Genomic DNA, 19,233 nt, shown 5'->3' on the forward strand with positions numbered 1-19,233 from the left:
TACTATTTATGGTCGTTTTTTTCGTGCTAAAAACGCCTTATTATACATGGTCATTTTTGTCAGCTAAAAATGCCTTACTATATATGGTAGGTTTTTTTTCGGACAAAAATGCCTGACTATCCATGGTTGTTTTTTTCGGCTAAAAACGCCTTACTATACATGGTCGTTTTTTTCGGCTAAAAACGCCTTACTATACATGGTCGTTTTTGTCCGCTTAAAATGCCTTACTATACATGGTCGTTTTTTTCGGCTAAAAACGCCTTACTATACATGGTCGTTTTTTTCGGCTAAAAACGCCTTACTATACATGGTTGTTTTTTTTCAGCTAAAAATGCCTTACTATTTATGGTCGTTTTTTTCGTGCTAAAAACGCCTTATTATACATGGTCATTTTTGTCAGCTAAAAATGCCTTACTATATATGGTAGTTTTTTTTTCGGACAAAAATGCCTGACTATCCATGGTTGTTTTTTTCGGCTAAAAACACCTTACTATACATGGTTGTTTTTTCAGGCTAAAAATGCATTATTATACATGGTCGTTTTTTTTCAGCTAAAAATGCCTTACTATGCATGTTCGTTTTTGTCAGCTAAAAATGCCTTACTATACATGGTCATTTTTTCGGCTAAAAAGGCCTTATATACATGGTAGTTTTTTTTCGGGCCAAAAACACCTTACTATACATGGTCATTTTTTTAGGCTAAAACACCTTACTATACATGGTCGTTTTTTTCGGCTAAAAACGCCTTACTATACATGGTCGTTTTTTTTCGTCTCAAAATGCTTTACTAGACATGGTCTTTTTTTTCGGCTAAAAATGCCTTCCTATACATTGTGTTTTTTTTCGGCTTAAAACGCCTTACTATACATGGTCATTTTTTTCGGGCTAAAAACGCCTTACTATACATGGTCGTTTTTTTTCGGGCTAAAAACGCCTTACTATATATGGTCTTTTTTAGGGCTAAAAATGCCTTCCTATACATGGTCGTATTTTGTGTACAAACGCATACATGGTGGGTTTTTTTTCGTGCTAAAACGCCTTACTCTCTATGGTCATTTTTTTCCCCGTCAAAAACGCCTTACTATGCATGGTCTTTTTTTGGGTGCTAAAAACGCCTTACTATACATGGTCGTTTTTTTTCGGGCTAAAAACGCCTTACTATATATGGTCTTTTTTAGGGCTAAAAATGCCTTCCTATACATGGTCGTATTTTGTGTACAAACGCATACATGGTGGGTTTTTTTTCGTGCTAAAACGCCTTACTCTCCATGGTCATTTTTTTCCCCGTCAAAAACGCCTTACTATACATGGTCGTTTTTGGGCTAAAAACGCCTTACTATATACATGGTCTTTTTTTGGGTGCTAAAAACGCCTTACTATACATGGTACTTTTTTCCGATAAAAATGCCTTCCAATACAATTTTGTTTTTCAATAAGAATCAGAAAGCCTTGAATCCTCCCACACTGGGTATTTTGTTAAAAAGAGTAGCAATGCCAGGGATTGAACCCAGGACTTCATACATGCAAAGTATGAACTCTACCACTGAGCTACATCCATGTTAAATGGTGATAAAACATTTTACTATACCTGGTTATTTATTTCCTGCTAAAACACCTTTATATACATGGTCATTTTTTTCATCCAAAAATACCTTACTATACATGGTCACTTCTTTCATGGTAAAAATACCTTACTATTTGTGGTCGTTTTTTTCGTGCTAAAAATGCCTTACTATTCATGGTTGTTTTTTTTCGTGCTAAAAACTCCTTACTATACATGGTCATTTTTTGGGCTAAAAACGCCTTACTATACATGGTTGTTTTTTTCCGTCTAAAAATACCTGACTATTAATGGTCGTTTTTTTTCGGCTAAAAACACCTTACCGTGGTTGTTTTTTTCAGGCTAAAAATGCATTACTATACATGGTCGTTTTTTTCGTGCTAAAAATGCCTTACTATACATGGTCGTTTTTGTCAGCTAAAAATGCCTTATTATACATGGTAGTTTTTTTCGGCCTAAAAACGCCTTACTCTATACATGGTTGTTTTTTTCCGTCTAAAAATGCCTCACTATACATGGTGTTTCTTTGGGTCAAAAATGCCTTACTATACATGGTCATTTTTGTCAGCTAAAAATGCCTTACTATACATGGTGTTTTTTTCGGGCCAAAAACACCTTACTATACATGGTCATTTTTTCGGGCACAGAGGCCTTACTATACATGGTAGTTTTTTTTCGGACAAAAATGCCTGACTACCCATGGTTGTTTTTTTTCGGCTAAAAACACCTTACTATACATGGTTGTTTTTTCAGGCTAAAAATGCATTATTATACATGGTCGGTTTTTTTAAGATAAAAATGCCTTACTATACATGGTCGTTTTTGTCAGCTAAAAATGCCTTACTATACATGGTCATTTTTTTCATCCAAAAATACCTTACTATACATGGTCATTTCTTTCATGGTAAAAATGCCTTACTATTTATGGTCGTTTTTTTCGGGCTAAAAACACCTTACATGGTATTTTTTTTTTGGGTGCTAAAAACGCCTTACTATTCATGGTCCTTTTTTTGGGCTAAAAACGCATGGTCGTTTTTTTCAGTTGAAACGCCTTCCTATACATGGTCTTTTTTGGGTTAAAATCACCTTACTATACATTTTTTTGGGCTAGAAATGCCATCATGGTGTCAAAGTGAAGGCCCGGGGGGCCAAATCCGGACCACCACTTAATTTTATTCATCCCGCAAAAGCAAATCGAACTCCATGAAGCTTTCTAAATTCCAAACCAAAATTCCAAATTGTCCCATGTAAACCACAATAACAGTCATTATTCTTGACTTCAAATGTGAAAACTTGTGATTCATTAATTTGTTGTCCGTTCTATATGTCACATATGGAAGGGGTGAAATTTTCTAATGGCTTCCCCAAATTCATAAAGGCCCCCGAGAGGAAACCATAACTACATTGTGGCCCACGGCAAAAAATGACTTTGACACCCCTGCTATATATGGTAGTTTTTTTGGGGCTAAAACGCCTTACTCTCCATGGACGCATTTTTCCGCTAAAACCATCTTCCTATCCGTGGTCGTTTTTTTTCAGTCTACTTCTACACAGTGTGAATACCTTATCACTGTCGTGTCATGATAACAATCTAGACTTCAATTCAAATGTCATATTTTCACAACATTCGTAAATAATACCAGTACTGTTATCTTGAAACTTCATTAGACATAAACCACTAGTGTGAAATTACCAATTCTGAGGAACCGTCAGTCACAAATACAGAAGAAGAAAAAAATCAAACCACAGTGAATTCAAGTTAAATGGGCTGTCATTTAGCACTGTGCCCTCTTGGGTATTCAAAGCGCTTCACACTGTTATCCCATTCACCTATTCATGGCAACTGGTTGTTCAGTATCTTGTTCAAGGACACTTCAACATGGTCTCAATGGCCGAGGATCGAACCACCCGGGTTGATAAACGACCACTAAACCACAGAGCCTGCCGTCCATTTCAGCATCAAAGGAGGACAATGTCATTAAGCTCCACCCCTTTCATCAGCTTCCATCGCCGCGCGTCTCGTCCCATCGTGCAGGGGGCTGGATGGCATCACCTGTGAGGCATAGTCGCTCATTTGATATTTTCCTCACGTGATTTAATAATAATAATAATAATACACTTGATTTCTAAGCCTTTCAAAACTCTCAAGGTCACTTTACAGTCACAGGATGAGTTTTTCTGTGGGTGAGCAGTGGCAGCCACACGCGCCAGCGTTCACTCAACCCGGAAGTAAAGATAGAAAGCTAGCTAGCTAATAGATCGCCCTCTAGACAGCTAGCTATATAACTAATAGATAGCCAGCCAGATAGCTAGCTGATTGTCAGGACGCATCCTATTGGGAAGCTTCTGGTGTTTATCCGCACTTACACTGGCTTGATTGACGTACTTCCCCTCGCAGTCATCACTGTCACTGTCATCATCATCCCTTTGGGACAACATCGGCGTCACTGCGACCAGCAAACAGGAAGTAACAAGTGTCAATCCCACAGCAGGTGTTGCTCAAACAGAAAGGTGGAAGCAAAGGCCACCAGGAAGTGACCTGTCAAGCGCCAACCTACTTCCTGCTGGGCATCAAGGATGACAACCAAAATCAACTTACCCGCTTGAAGAAGCGCAATCACGTCGAGGTAGTCTCTGTCCTCTGAGAACAGACACTTAAAACAGTCACTAAGACAGCTAGTCAGTAAGACAGACCAAAAGAATGTGTATGATGTCAGCGGCGTGACCTTTTGGTGACCTTCGCTTGTGCTCCCTCGGGACGTTCTCGTAGTCGTGTGCTTCATCTGGAGCAATTTGTGGCGCCATTTTTTTTTGTCCCCCAAATCAGGAAGAGGGCGGAATGCCTGTGAATGGATTGGACGCTACCTGAGCTCGGCGCGGATCCACCGCTATGATTGGTCGCAAGAGCCTCGTCTTCCGGCAGCACGATTCTGCAAGAATAACCACAAAAAGAAGAACTCAGAAAACAGAAGGTGAGCAGAGAGAAGGGCCGGAAGCAGGAACAACTCACATGTAGTCCCTGGTAAGCGATTCTCGGAGGTCTTGTTCTGTGGAGACAAACAAATTTCAATGAAAAATACAGCGATAACTTGCCTTACGAACTTAATTGGTTCCCAGACAGAGTATGTTAGGTGAAAAGTGTGTATCCCAAAAATTAATTTCCCATAGGAAATCATTAAAATGAGAATAATCCGTTCCCAGGTCCCCATAAAACCATAATTTTCTACTTTCTAATTTTCTAAGCCTTAAAACTACACAAAATATACCTTATTTTATGTATAATAAATGTGCTATGGTATTATAATGAAAGAAATAAACTGTACCGTATAATAAAGTCGTTTTATTTACCTTTGTGATGGCTTGATGGAATGGAGTGGCTGGTTTCATCAGCATTAAACACTTGATGAGGAACAGAGGCTTCTTTCACCATCTTGAGGAATGATCCCTTGTCGGTGCTTTCTCTGTGATAATTTGACCTAGTTCCTCATCAATTGTGTTCTGTTTAGCTGGGTTGATAGCTTTTTGCATCAGGTGTACAGATGGTTTGTGCGGGTTATTTGTGGAGCCTGATTGATGGGATATTTTAACCTTGCAGTCTACACTCTGCCTTTGAACTATCAAAATTGAAACGAGTCCAAATTTCACTGTTTTCTATCCATTTTCACACCATTTCACTTTTTTCCACTTTTGTTTTTTTGTTTCAAGCTCTGTCGTCTCCCTTTCGTGTGTGTGTGTTTTCTCACTCTCTGTCGTCTGCCTCTCTCTTTAAGGTTTAACGGTCTCACTCTCTCTGTCTGTAACCCACACCCCCCACTGCTGCGTTCCTGACCAATAAGGAAGCAGTGAAAATATTAAGAGGGTGAGAAAAAAAAAAACACTCGGGGGAGGGGGGAGTTCAAAACAAAGAATCAGAAACTGAAGAAGAACCAAGAGACCAAAAGAACCTGAAATGGAAGAACTGTGTGAATGTATTTGAAGGCCACTGACCATCGTGATAGTTCTGGTAGGTGTGGTAACTCTCTGCAAAAGAAAGACCAGAACACCCCCAAAAAATTCATGTCAACATGTTGGTAGACTTTTTGGGATCTTTTTATCTCACCATTTTCTGTGGGCTCTCTGTCGGATCTTCTGCTGATTTGACTGCCGCAATCCGAAGAAGGAATGCTGGGAAGGGGAGCATTAAATAATAATAATAGTAATACATTTGATTTATAAGCACCTATCAAAACTCTCAAGGTCACTGTACAGTCACATGATACAATTTTCTGTGGGTGAGCAGTGGCAGCCATACGCACCAGCGTTCACTCACCCGGGAAGTTACTCAAATAGATAGAAAGCTCGATAGCTAATAGATAGCCAATAGCTAGCTATATATATATATATATATATATATATATATATATATATATATATATATATATATATATATATATATATATATATATATATATATATATATGATAGCATCAGATAGCTTTCTAGCCAGCTAGAAAGCTAGCTAGCCAGCCAGCTCGATGGCTAGTGAGATAGCTATATAGCTAGCTAGCCAGCTAATAAATAGCAAATAGATAGCAAATAGATAGCTAGCTTTTAGTCCTTTTTATCCAAAGTTCAAGTAGACTCGGTGACCTAGCTAGCTAGAAAGCAACCAACTATATAGCTAATAGATATACAGATAGATAGCTTGCCAGCCAGCTATATAGCTAGCTAGCAAGCGAGCTAATAAATAGCAAATAGATAGCAAATAAGTTTTAGTCCTTTTCATCCAAACGTCAAGTAGACTCTTGGAAATCCCGATGAAAACGAGGACTTGATTGCTACGCTAGCAACTGTCATTCAGAAACGGTGCTCGAGACTCTTGAGTGAACTTCAACGACTCTCGAGATTGACACGGGAGACAAGAGGCGCTCGACATCCGTCCGTCATGCCGCTCGGTGAAGAATGTCTACGCAGATTCGTCCGACTTTAAGCCTCCCGTTAAAAATAGTGGTGATGTCGCGCACCAAAAGTGGCTCTCGTCCCCGCGCTTCACATGCAGAATAACCATCCTGAAGGTTAAATCTTTTCTTCCAGCTGAGGAACAATAGGTATGAAGAAGAGCGTCAAAGTCAAAAACGTGAAGGTCAACTCACAAAGGAGACAACAGGCCAGAGGTCACGGGAGTCTTTGGCTGATCTGTGAATAAAAAAAAAAAAAAGATTTGTGCTAACAAGCTTTGACTTTGTTAGCCTTCGCTAACTTTAGCTTCAAATCCTTAGCTGGTTAGCTACTGGTAATTGTCAATTTTCAACATCTGTCTCAAACTTGTTACGAAGGCCAAAGAAGTCTAAGATGGCGCCCGAGTAGGCAGCCCTCAGCAAGTGTTCTCACGAGCCTTTAGGCAGCAGGACTATGCCAGCACTGTTTTTGATTTGGGAGGAATGTCAGTGCCATTTGACTGTCATCGCTGGACAGCTCTTGGGTGATTGTGCTTTTTTTGCACCTGCAATGGGCAGCATCTTCACAGCCCCGTTTTGTTCAGCGGAAAGGTCGATGCGTGTGTGGAACTGTCGCAGCTTGGAATAGAAGCGGATTTGCGTGGGACAGGAGATGTGAGACAGTCTGTTTTCGTCATCGGATGCTACAGCTTTGTGTTTGCTTTCAACATTTAGCTTGTAGCAGACGAGCACATTCCATGAAGCCCCTCATCCACTGGTGAAAAGGACGCTTTGATCTTCTCCTCTTTCATCTAGAACTGCTTGATACCACAAAGAGGGTGCAGAAAGTTCTGAAGATTGAATGACTGTCTGTCTTTTGAGTTGTTCGACATTATTTGTTATTTTAGCTTTTTTGTTTGTTTTGACTTCAAGATGGCGCCACAAGCGTGGCTGCCATTACAGCAGTTCCTGTCTTTTGTTTTTCTGCTTCTTCCTTTCCTTTCATCACTTTGCTGCTGTGAAATTAAAATTTCTCCACTGCGAGACTTCTTCTTTTCCTTGCGGCTTTTCCCTTGAAGGGGTCGCCACAACGAATCAGTCTCCTCTATCTTTGGTGGTTTGATCCGCATGTTTGTTTTGGCCAAGCTTTTACGTCGGATGCCCTTCCTGACACAACCCTCTGTATTTATCCGGGCTTGGGACCGGCACAAGAAGACTTATGTCCCCTTGTGGCTACAGAACAAGCAACTCACTCAGTAAAAGGCTCCCAAACACAAAATGGTCATCGGCAAAGCAACCTTCAAAAAAGCAAAAACTATGCTCACCATTTGATGACAATGCTCTGCGAGACTAATAAAGGCTAATTCAATCCTAACCAAAATTAGTCAGTTTGAAGTCTTTACGAATGTTTAGCTTTCACTCATTTTAGGTTTGAATTTGCTTCCGCCAACTTGAACCCCAAAGTGCTTTTTAACGTTTCGCGCGTTAGCATCTGACAATTTTTAGCTTTTAGCATTTACTTTGACTGCTTCTGCCGCATTTAGCTTCAGCCATAAACTCGCCTGTTTCAATATTTTGCTTGTTATCTTCTGACAACTTTTATCATCATCAGTCTTGTTCTTTTGTTTTCACCAGTCAGTCTTTTTTTTTTTTTTTTACATTATTCCGTTACAATGACTGCCCAGGACGACAGAATGGACAACTTTTTAGCACGTCGAACCGGTCTTGTCTCGTTTATCTTGTTAGCTTTAGCCAAAACATAAGCTCCTCCCACCCCTTGAAAAAAAAATCGACTCACGTGGGTGGACCAGTCTGAACTGAGCGGCTCTGCTTGTAAAAGAGAAAAATCGTGTGAACGAAAAAGTGAGCGGTCGGCCTTGTGATGGGTCCCGCGAAAGCGCAAAACTCACGGGGTGTACTCGCCGGTGTCGCATGCTTCCCGGATGGACACTGATGACGCCGAAGAGAAGAAAAAAAAAAAAACATTGTTTGACGTCACAGGTAACAGGAAGGAACATCAAAATCACTCGCACCGGGCGCTCCGTTGTTCCTGCAACGAAGGCACGCCAACGCCAGGACGACGGCGCACGCCAACATGGCAGCTGACATGAACGAAGGCAAGAGCGGAGATGCTTCTGGGTTTGCATCCATGGCAACCTGAGGACGGGACCACAACGCCGGACAAAATGAGATTCGCCGGAAATGGGCCACAGGCAACTCACGCTGAAGGAAGGGTGACCGCTCGCCACATTCAGGAAGTCAGAGCGCCTTTGCCGCTGCACACTGTTTCCTTGCGAGGGCAGGAGGAAAAACATGATGACCAACAATGAGGATGAAGATCATGAAGACAAAGCGAATGAAGGAGAAGGTACTGATAAAAATGAAGGACGGAGAGGAAAAAAAACAATGGATAAGATGGAAAAGGTGAAGAATAAGATGACAGTCAAAGAAGGCGAAAGATAAAGCCAAAAGGAAGATGATGTAGGAGATGACAAAGAAGATGAAAATGAAAGTGAAGATGAAGCAAGTGAAGGAGATAAACATTTCAAAATAGAAGACAGAATACAAGAAATTAAGACAAGAATGTGGTGTAGCTAAACAAAGATAATGAAGTTTTAAAAAGACTAATCAAGGAAGTTGACAAAGGAGAACAATGTGGAGAACGGCAGACTTACGAGATGAAAATGTAGAGGAAGACAACGATGAAAGGACCCAAAAAAACTGAGCAGAAAGACAAGATGAAGAAAAGCAGGAAGTAGATGAGCAACAAAATCCAAAGAATTACAACTCAAAGCAAAGATGAAGAAACCTTTTTCGTCGTTGGGTCCTTTCAAAACGTTTCAAACGGCCATCGCGTGCGGTGTCAAAGGGGTTCGAGGTGCGCAGGAGGAAGTGGTGATATCAGGCTGAAGGCAAGCTCGCCAACTTCCTGTCAACCAGGTGCGAGGTGAGAGAAGTGGCGGCGTCGACGTCACGCTGTGCGAGCAGATCCGGGCCGTCGTTTGGGGGTTCCGGTAGTGGCCGTTTCATTTGGAACCCAGTCCCCCGCCTACTTCCTTGTTACTCTCAGCCAATCGGCTGTCGCCGTCAATATCACATGTGACGTCTACGGCACTATATTTGCCGGAAGAGGAACTTTGCGACAAGTAATAGGAAACCACGTTGAGGTGATCGGGGTCGGGGGATAATGGGGCCAGGAGGGGCTACAACCGACAACAGCTAAACTAAACCACTAGTTTTCAAATCTGAAGTCAAGAATAATGATTTATTGTAGTTTATATCCAAAAGTATGAAATTTTGGTGAGGATTTTAGCAAGCATCACAAGTTTGATTTCCATTCGCGAGCAGAAAAAAATGATGTGGCGGGCCGGATTTGGCCCCTGGGCCATGACTTTGTGCCTTAGACTCTCTTCTTTCATCAGAAAAAAAGAGTTAATTCCTAAGTTATATGGGCTAGAAATGAAGGCAGCTGTCCAAAATAACAAACTTCAACAAAAGCTGAAGCTGGAACAAAGAGCTAACATGGTAACATGTTAGCATGGTAACATGGCCCCCTTGTGGAAAGTAAAAAAAAAAAAAAAAAAAAAAAACATTGCCAGAGGTCTGACCAGCGCTTTATCGACACCCCAAGAAAAGCCAAAACCCGAACAAATTTGGGAAATACGCTGTACGTCATATTTTCAATTCCCGAATAAATTCAGAAATGGCAGTGAATTAGATAATAAACCACCAGAAGATGACAAGATGGCGTGCTAACAGTGAGTCGCCTTGAAATGAGAAGAAATGACTAAATTTGCTAGATGACACGCCGCCAACTTAAAGGACAACCGACACCTCCGGACAAGTTCCGTCCATAATTTGTAAAAAAAAAAAAAAAAAAAAAAGCGTATTTTACAAAAATTTCACGGCGTATAACTATATTTTACATTTTAAGACTCGCGCTGAATATTCAGGAGGTATTGTTGTCGAGTTGATGACAATCCCTGACGTGACGTCACGTCTGGAACGCCCCTGACCGAGAAAGCAACACACAATGCATTTTGGGTACTTTGTTTGTTTGTACTTTGTTTTGGTTTGGTTTGGTTGATCCGTGTTGATGGCGAAATTAGAAGTAGAAAACATAAATAACGCGATGGTGAATTGTTGTGTCTTGCACCAAGACTACTATTTGATACTAGTTGACAACTTCCCAGCAGACAAATCAGCCCATTTCCAACGGAGCTAGGGCGCCATCTTGTGCATTTTCTGGGTGCTACATTGGAGTCCAGAGGCCTCAAAATGAGACGGAAGGACTTCTTTAATCGATTGCAAACATTTATGCTTTCCTCTTCAGAACTATTCGAATCATATTCATAACTGGATGAGGAACAAGAAAGTATTTTCTCCGAATCTGAAGCCACTGTTTTGATTCTCGAGTAAGGCAAGACGTCCTGGCGTGACGTCACGAACAAGGGGGGCGGGGGGGGGGGGGCCTTCTGAAAGTGAAACTTTCTAAGGTCATTTTGAAGTAATTTTGGGACACTTCAAGTCATTTTTATTGGTGTTTTGTATTGACTGCGTGTTTTGGGTATTTTAGATGCTATAAAACGTTTTTCTGATGTCAGTTAGGAAACAAAAATATGGTGTTGGTTGTCCTTTAAACGAGGTCCTGTCCACACCAGTGCCACAAGTAAACGTTGTTTATTCATTTGATCTAAAAAGAGAGCCAGTAAAGTGGCAGGCCGCCAACACCACGCATATGGTAAGACGATAAACTTTTAAATGCCGAAGAGAAGGTTCAACACCCGGACAAAAGGAGAAAAGAGTTCTGAAAGGTCAAGACTATCCTAAAAGATGGTACGAGTTGAATATCTTAAAAGTGGTCTTGTCTTAAAAAAAGGGTGGGGGGGGGGGGGGGAAACCATTTGAGTTTGTTACTGGATTTTTCTTGCCACTAAAAACAAAAGATAGAAAAAATTCCCTTTTGCTTCCTCCCACTGAGAAAAGGAGAAGCGGCAAAGTTCAAATCAGAACACTGGACACCGGAACCAGAGTGGATCGCCCGCTTTTGGGCACCAAAATGGGCTCATCATCTATGGGAATACACACACACACATACACACACACACACACACACACACACACACACACACACACACACACACACACACACACACACACACACACACACACACACATATACATACATACACAGACATAGAGTAACACCATGTCAAGCTACCTGCCATACAACTTGGATGGTGGGTGTTAGCGGGCGTGCCGGGTCACCTGCGGGTGTCAAATTTTCAGCTCGCTGTCGATCTCGCTCGATGAAAAGGGCGGTCGCGAGGAAGAAAGCTCCGCCCCCGACAGCCACGAAGGCGCAGAGCAGCAGAGACAGTTGCAGCGAGCGAAACTGCCACAGGAAGGAATCCGACTTCCTCAAGGAATCCGACACCTGGAAGGGGTCACCAAACACAATTTATCCACGACTATTTCCATTTTGGATGAAGATTGAGCGAGTGACATTGAGGTGACGCTGAAGCAACCTCACAAGGGTGGTGGTGAAAACCACAAGTCCTTTGTTAGCATGAATCGATACTAATATATCATTTGAAAAAAAGTAACCGAGTAAAACATCTGTCAAATTGTCATTCATTTGCTTTTGTTTCAATCTGTTAAAAAAATATAAATAACTGGCTGATTGAACACTCAAAATTGCTTCCATGTGCGAATGTGAGTACGGCTGGTTGTTTGTTTCTGCGTGGAATGCAATTGGCTGGCAACCGGTTCAGAGTGTCCCCGGCCAACTGCCCGAAGACGGCTGGGATCGGCTCCTGCATACCTCGCGACCATTGTGAGGATACGCGGATTGGGAAATGGACGGATGAAGTCAAATTGAATGCAAAATGGCGTCGATGGCGGGTGACTCGCGTGCAAAACAATGCATACGCACCACTCCGATGAGATAAGGACTTCCGGCGTCTCCCAGCAGGTGAGAGATGACAATCTGCAGCGCCTCGGCGGTGGAGCGCCGTGTGGGAACCACCACGTACTGACAGAACAAAGTAAAAAAGTAAATACGTAAATAAATAAGTAAATAAGTAATAAAATAAGTAAACAAGTAAGAAATTAGTAAATAAGTGAATAAGTAAATAAGTACATACGTAAATACATAAATAAGTAAGTAAATAAATAAGTAAATAAGTATATTAGTAGATTAGTAGATTCGTGGATGAACAAATAAATAAATAAATAGACAAAAATAAATAAACAAATAAATACATAAATACCCGCACTTTAGTAGAAGGAGAATGAGGATCAGGATGAAACATGCGTCACGTCATGTTGCTTACCAGTAGAATATCAGCAACGATGGCCCAGTTCATGGACAGGAACGTTTCGCCCAGGAAAATAAACACCTACACACAGTAAAATATCTTCTTCATTCATACACTCCAAAATAACCAACACACTACTAATAGATTAGTAAATTGATGATTGACAGGTAAAAGAAGATTTTTTTTTTTAGGAAAGGTGGCAAGTGTTGGAGTTTTAATTGACTCACATATGTGGCGACGGTGCTGGCCTGGGCGCAGACGACGGCGAGGTAGAGGAAGGGCGCCGAGAGCAGCAAGCCGGCGGCGCACACCAGGGGGTCGGCGCGGGGAGTTCGCTTTCGGAGCAGACGGCTGGCCTGGACACCGCTGGCCACGCCCAGCACGCCCGTCACGCAGGTGATGGCGCCGAAAATCAAACTGCCCGCATGCAATTCGTAAGAGACTTAAGACTCCCATTTCAAATTGAAAGTATCTTGACACATCTCCGCATTATTGCGACAAATAGTTTCTTCACATAAACCAACGACACCCATTAGGAATAACATTGGCAAGGCTGGCTCACCTGTCCGAGGACGAGCAGTGACCCTCCATGCAAGGCGCTCGCTCGCCCGTGAACATTGCCGCCCTGAACAGAAAGGTGGGCGCCCACAGTGCCAGTGACCCCGTGACAAAGGCCACCGCCGTGAAGCCCAACGTGGACAGAACGAAGCTTGGGCTGCCCCACAAACAAACACAATAAATGAGAGAGAGAGAAATAGAGAGAGAGAGAGAGCCAGAGAGACAAATAGAGAAATAGAGAGAGACATTGACAGAGAAGGAGAAAGAGAGAAAGAGAAAGACAGAGAGAAAGACAGAGAGCGAGAGAGACACAGAGAGTGAGAGACAGAAAGACACAGAGAGAAAGAGAGAGAGAGAGAGAGAGAGTGAGTGAGAGAGGGGGAGACAGAGAGAGAGAGAGAGAGAGAGAGAGAGAGAGAGAGAGAGAGAGAGAGAGAGAGAGGGCAAGAGAGACAAACAGAAACAGAGAGAGACAGAAACAAAGACAGACAAAGAGAGCGAGAGACAGACAGAGGAGAGAGACAGAGACACAGAGAGACAGAGAGTGAGAGAGGCAGAGAACGGGAGACAGATAGACAGAGAGAGAGAGAGAGAGAGAGAGAGAGAGAGAGAGAGAGAGAGAGAGAGAGAGAGAGAGAGAGAGAGAGAGAGGGGGGGAGAGAGAGAGACAAACAGAAACAGAGAGAGAGACAGAAACAAAGACAGACAAAGAGAGCGAGAGACAGACAGAGGAGAGAGACAGAGACACAGAGAGACACAGAGAGAGATAGACAGGGAGAGCAAGAGACAGACAGAAACACAGAGAGAGAGAGAGAGAAAGAGAGAGAGGCAGAGAAAGAGAGAGAGAGAAAGACAGAGAGAGAGACAGAGAACGGAGAGAGATAGAGAAAGAGAGAGAGAGAGAGAGACAGAGAACAGAGAGAGAGAGAGAGAGAGAGAGAGAGAGAGAGAGAGAGAGAGAGAGAGAGAGAGAGAGAGAGAGAGAGAGAGAGAGAGAGAGAGAGAGAGAGAGAGAGAGAGAGAGAGAGAGAGAGAGAGAGAGAGAGAGAGAGAGAGAGAGAGAGAGAGAGAGAGAGAGCACACATGCTGTGTTAGGAGTTGTCGAACGTGGGATCCCCGGACCCCATTGACAGGCATGCCTTACTTTCTGCTCAACGCTCGCAAGTCATCCACCCAGCCGCTTTGGTGAAGCTGACGTTCGGGCCGAGCTTCAATGGCGCCACGTTTTGGTTCCTGCACCACCAAGATCAAGAGCAACACGGCCACCAGACCCAACGCCGGTGTCACCTGCGATGGAGCCAGCATGACGAGAACGACAACAACAACAACAACAACAACAACAAAGCACGCGGGCTCACCCTCAGAGCCCAATGCCAGTCCTTGGCCACGTTACTGACTTGGGAGCCCACAATGTAGCCCAGACCGCTGCGGAGACAAGAAGACCATGACCCCCCCACCCGATAGCGGCAATGGGGACGCTCGCTAACGTGGCCCTACCTTCCGACGGGGATGGCAAAGTAGAAGATGGACAGCATGTTGGTGCGGCGGTCCTTGACATAGAGGTCGGCGATGATGGTGGGTGCGATGGTGGAGTAGCTAGCCTCGCCCACACCCACCAGGCCCCGCGTCAGAAGCAGGGCCCAAAAGTGCTGAAAGTAAACATTTATTTTTTGAAAAGGGCTCGCCATCACTGTCGATGTACCTCAGCTTGTTCAACAAGTCCCAAAAAGATGAGAAAAGAGGACAATTTAGGAAGTCAATAAGGGGCCATAACATTTGAGAATCTTCAACAGTACATAAGAGATGAAAATGACGTTGATAAAAAAAAATCAAGATGGCGAACACCACTATGGGAAGTTGATCTGACCTGCTTGGGCGTGTAGGAGCTAGCAAGCGTGACGAGGGACCAAAAAGTGATGCCTGCGCTCATGATCATCTTGCGGTTGTGTCGGTCGCCCAGGTAACCAAAGAGCGGCGCCAGGAACATATAACTGCAGATGAAAACTGCGGAGGACAGACATGGCCCAAGCGAGGTTATCGGCCAGCCGTAGGCAGACGCAGCCTTATGACTAGCGCTCTATTGTATGTCAGTGTATCGGCCATATTGGATGTGGCAAAGCGCAGTGGCAACAGAAGCGGCCCACTTTCTGTTAATGGTGATGCGACCCGCTCCCAGCCACATCCAACCTGGCAGTACTGTTGATGTACATTTGAATGCTTCATCATGACTTAACTATCATTTGGTCACTTGTGGCTGAAGCCAGAGCGCCGCCATCTTGCATTGCCACTGCTAACTGACCACTTTTTTTTCCATCTGAAAGCAAACCTTTTGGCGTGTATTTTCGGCCGAGATTCGCTTGAGTAAGGGGCATTGTTAGATCATTCATATCCAACTCCATGCCTGAAGTTGACAGCCATGTTTGACATAGACGTACATGGTGTGTTCTTACCCGTCTGGAGCAGACCAGATTTGCTGTCATCAATCCCAAAATAACGCTCGATGTCGGGAAGTACACCTGCCGGGTGTATGATGTCATCAGGATGCGCCTCGCGCACGCGCGCGGGGGTGTTTGTTCATGCACGTGTACCTGCGATGGTGAACCTGTCCATGTAGTTGAGTAGGTTGACGAAGCACAAAATTAGGACGGTGAACACGGCCCGCAAGGGTGACACGCCACTGCTAAGCTCCTCCCCCTGCACCATGTCTCGACATTCCTCCTCCTCCTCCTCCGTCGACGCCGCCTCACTGTCGTCTGACATAAACGGCACCGTATCTGCCGCGGGGGTGTCCACAGACATGGCGGCCACTGGGGCAATAACATTGAACAATAACATTGAAGCTTTAGGTCATGTAGTAGTATGCTCTTTGTTAGGTAAAAGCAACACCGTAAATTCCAAATAGTATGGATGTTGTATTGCTTGCTTGTAAGGCGAAATAGCTTTATTACCGAAGACCTTAAGATGCTTATTAAAGGTTTTGAATAAATGCACAAAGGGGTTTTTTTTTCTCCAAGATGGCGCCTGAGTAGGCAGCCATCAGCAAGTGCTCTCACGAGCCTTGCTTTTTTTGTTGTTTTTGTCTTGTTGTTGTGTTTTCTTTTGTCACTTTATGTTGTTGTGCGTCACGTGGAACGGATACAGATTGTTTTTCAGCATTTTTGGCCACGACAATCATCAAGGCAGAGACTGTGCTGAGCGGTTGCGCCTTTTCAGCAGCATGAATATGCCAGTACTGTTTTTGAATGGGAGGAATGTCGGAGCCATTTGACTACCGTCGCTGGACAGCTCTGGGGCCATTGTGCTTTTTTGCGCCTGTAATGGGCAGCATCTTCACAGCCCCGCTTTGTACAGTGGAAAGGTCAGTGCTGTTGGACAGTCTGCGGTTGGATGGATGCATGGCTTGAGGAGCCCGCGATAAGAAGAAAGCAGCGTCAGCGCAGAGCGCCGATGCGTATGTGGATCTGTCGCGGCTTGGAATTGAAGCGGATTTATGTGGGACAGGAGATGTGAGACAATGTCTTTTCGTCAATGGATGCGACAGCTTCGTGTTTGCTTTCAACATTTAGCTTGTAGTAGACGTACAAATTCCACCATGACGTCCCTGATCCACTGCTGACATGGATGCCTGAAGAATGAATGACTGTGTGTGTGTGTGTGTGTGTGTGTCTTTGTGTTGTCATATTTGTTAAAAAAAAAAAAAAAAAAAAAATCCCCAAGATGGCGGCGCGTGAACACGCAGCGGCTCCCCTCTCCCGGCAAATTGGCGTTTTCATGTTTATGTTAAGTAATTATAAGTGCCTTGCATGCTGGGTCCGAGAGGACAGTAATTTCATCTGTGCTGTATGTCATGCATATTAGCATATTTGACAATAAAGCTGACTTTGACTTGAGTTTTTTGACTTTGACAATTAATCTTAACTGCTATACCTGTAGTGGTTTAAAAGAACACAAACAAAGAAATTAACAATAATAAAAACAAAACATGACCAGTATGTCGATCTACAGGTGTGCTGAACAGGTTTTACTCGAGTTGACTAGTACATGAATGCACGGAAATAAATTTGCATACTATGCATGTGGTGGCTGCAGTATACCTGATCAAGTGGCCTGAGGGTGTGGTGTCTTGAAGCAAAGTCACGAGGTGCATCAGAGTTTGGGGTGCCTGAGAGAAAGAAGGCTTGCCGTTTGATTGCACGCTTTCCTTCCCGGACAGAAAGCAGGTGACTGGTCAGCTTCGACGTCAATCATTCGCTCATGACCCACCTGACAACATACGTCTACTTTCAAATTACGGGTACCGACCCAGTTCTGTATTACTCGATGACACACGTCAGGAAGTCACGTTTATAGATACAATTGCTGAATGTTTTCCCCTTTGACCCCAGTGACGACACAAACTGTTGAACGTAAGCCAAATTTTTGAATTCACAAAAGCGTAGTGCTTGGAAACGCGGAACAATTACCAATAAATAAGATACGCATGAAGTCACAATGGAATGCGGCACGAATCCGACTAACCTTCCCCAAACCAAAACAAACAAAATGTAGTAATAAAAAAAGATACAGACGAGCGAGTCGGCATAATGGTTGGAATATAAGAGTTAATTCAGTGTTGATGATAATGCGTCCCCGTGAGTCACAAATTAACATTGCAAAGAAAAAAGCGTGTTTGTTTACCTCCAAATGCGATGATTTAGACGACTTCCTGTTGAATCTCACCGGCGCTATTGAACAAACATGTTTTTTTTTCTCTTTTTGTTTTGCTTTTCTTGTTGTTGTTGTTGTCGGCCGGCGAGAAAGGTTTGTGGTGAGCGAAAAACCTCACAAATGACATTTGTTTGCTGCCGCCATGACACTTTGGAACCAGCTTCCGGTCACAAGCTCACGTGACGACCCTTCACGTGACCTCACTGAATCAGGTGATCAGGAAACGTTATCTTCATGTCGCAAATAGACATTCAGGCACTTTCGTCATCGCTTAAATTGAAAACAAAAAATTAGTGTGTGTGTATGCAGTACAATTTCCTTCACATAAGGTAATATTGTTACAGTTCAACCGGTATCTATCTTTGAACAAAAAATAATTGTTATGCCCCGCGACCCTAATGAGGAATAAGCGGTACGGAAAATGGATGGATTAATCGGATCTAATGGAAAAACACTTTTTTTGTCCATTCATTGCTCAAATCACATCGCGTCGCAAGGTTAGCGGGCGTGTTGGAGCAGATCTTCAGGCGGTAGGCAGCGAGGTACACCATGAACTGGAGCCCATACATCGACACACAACCATTGACACTGATGGACCATTTCAAGTGTTTATCAGCCGATCATGTATGCTTTCTGGAATGTGGGAGGAAAGAGCAATGGGCCGAAAAAAAACTGCAGTCAAACCAGCCTCCGCTCGCAAAGTTGAAGTGAAGTGAGCTGCCACAGCGATTGTCACCCCTTTGCAATACGGTAGTCTGCCGCCAGCGAGCGGCGTTGGCCACCTTCAAAATAAAAGCTCAACTAATGCAAGCACGTCAGTGGTTTGGAATAAAAGTAATAGAAGATAAGTAATTTCTTGACTGCCGGGTAACATCATGTGCACCCATGACGAATAAAAACTCTCAGAACACTGAGAAAAAGCGTTCTCAAGTGGAGATAGAATATAAGGTCAATGTTAATTCTACTTCAATCTCACTAGATGTAAAAAAAATGTTTAAAAAAAATAAACATTTCTTATCCTGCAACCACAACAGGTTGCCAACGCACGAAGGCACCACAAGTATCCAACATCAGTCTTGGAAATCAGATCTAACGTTATTTTTCCAAATAAAAATGCTTCTAAAATATGACATTTTGACCTTCTCTTCTTATTTCAAATGATTATTTTCAA

At 43.2% G+C, this 19,233-nt stretch overlaps 2 protein-coding genes across 6 annotated transcripts; both read right to left on the minus strand.

Moving 5' to 3' along the window:
- Positions 1-1,277: 1,277 nt before the first annotated feature.
- On the minus strand, positions 1,278-9,631 carry lat (linker for activation of T cells). Of its 3 annotated transcripts, XM_089018694.1 has the most exons (14): positions 9,287-9,591; positions 9,153-9,198; positions 8,511-8,634; positions 8,388-8,427; positions 8,276-8,304; positions 6,694-6,736; positions 5,661-5,725; positions 5,549-5,581; positions 4,572-4,608; positions 4,427-4,491; positions 4,288-4,344; positions 4,161-4,202; positions 3,929-4,008; positions 1,278-3,614 (listed from the first exon to the last, which is right to left on the minus strand). In XM_089018694.1, exons 3-14 carry the CDS (start codon positions 8,626-8,628, stop codon positions 3,540-3,542), a joined length of 684 nt encoding a protein of 227 aa, XP_088874820.1. In that variant the 5' UTR covers positions 8,629-8,634; positions 9,153-9,198; positions 9,287-9,591; the 3' UTR covers positions 1,278-3,539. The 3 variants fall into 3 exon arrangements, with proteins under 3 accessions (XP_088874820.1, XP_088874819.1, XP_088874821.1); XM_089018693.1 differs by lacking the exon at positions 9,153-9,198 and having other exon boundaries at positions 1,279-3,614; XM_089018695.1 differs by lacking the exons at positions 1,278-3,614; positions 4,161-4,202; positions 9,153-9,198 and having other exon boundaries at positions 3,933-4,122; positions 9,287-9,631.
- Positions 9,632-10,342: 711 nt separating this feature from the next.
- On the minus strand, positions 10,343-18,238 carry spns1 (SPNS lysolipid transporter 1, lysophospholipid). 3 transcript variants are annotated; one of them, XM_089018692.1, is made up of 14 exons: positions 18,033-18,238; positions 17,450-17,517; positions 15,944-16,162; positions 15,806-15,871; positions 15,223-15,359; positions 14,853-15,004; positions 14,714-14,780; positions 14,500-14,642; positions 13,360-13,512; positions 13,025-13,214; positions 12,813-12,878; positions 12,413-12,511; positions 11,746-11,914; positions 10,343-11,549 (listed from the first exon to the last, which is right to left on the minus strand). In XM_089018692.1, the coding sequence occupies exons 3-14, from the start codon at positions 16,152-16,154 to the stop codon at positions 11,479-11,481; spliced, it is 1,524 nt and encodes a 507-aa protein (XP_088874818.1). In that variant the 5' UTR covers positions 16,155-16,162; positions 17,450-17,517; positions 18,033-18,238; the 3' UTR covers positions 10,343-11,478. The 3 variants fall into 3 exon arrangements, with proteins under 3 accessions (XP_088874818.1, XP_088874817.1, XP_088874816.1); XM_089018691.1 differs by having other exon boundaries at positions 17,450-17,556; XM_089018690.1 differs by having other exon boundaries at positions 17,450-17,618.
- Between the last annotated feature and the right edge of the window lie 995 nt (positions 18,239-19,233).

This window comes from Hippocampus bargibanti, linkage group LG17, assembly GCF_051943395.1.
Source record: "Hippocampus bargibanti isolate YZ-2025 linkage group LG17, ASM5194339v1, whole genome shotgun sequence".
Lineage (NCBI taxonomy): Eukaryota > Metazoa > Chordata > Actinopteri > Syngnathiformes > Syngnathidae > Hippocampus > Hippocampus bargibanti.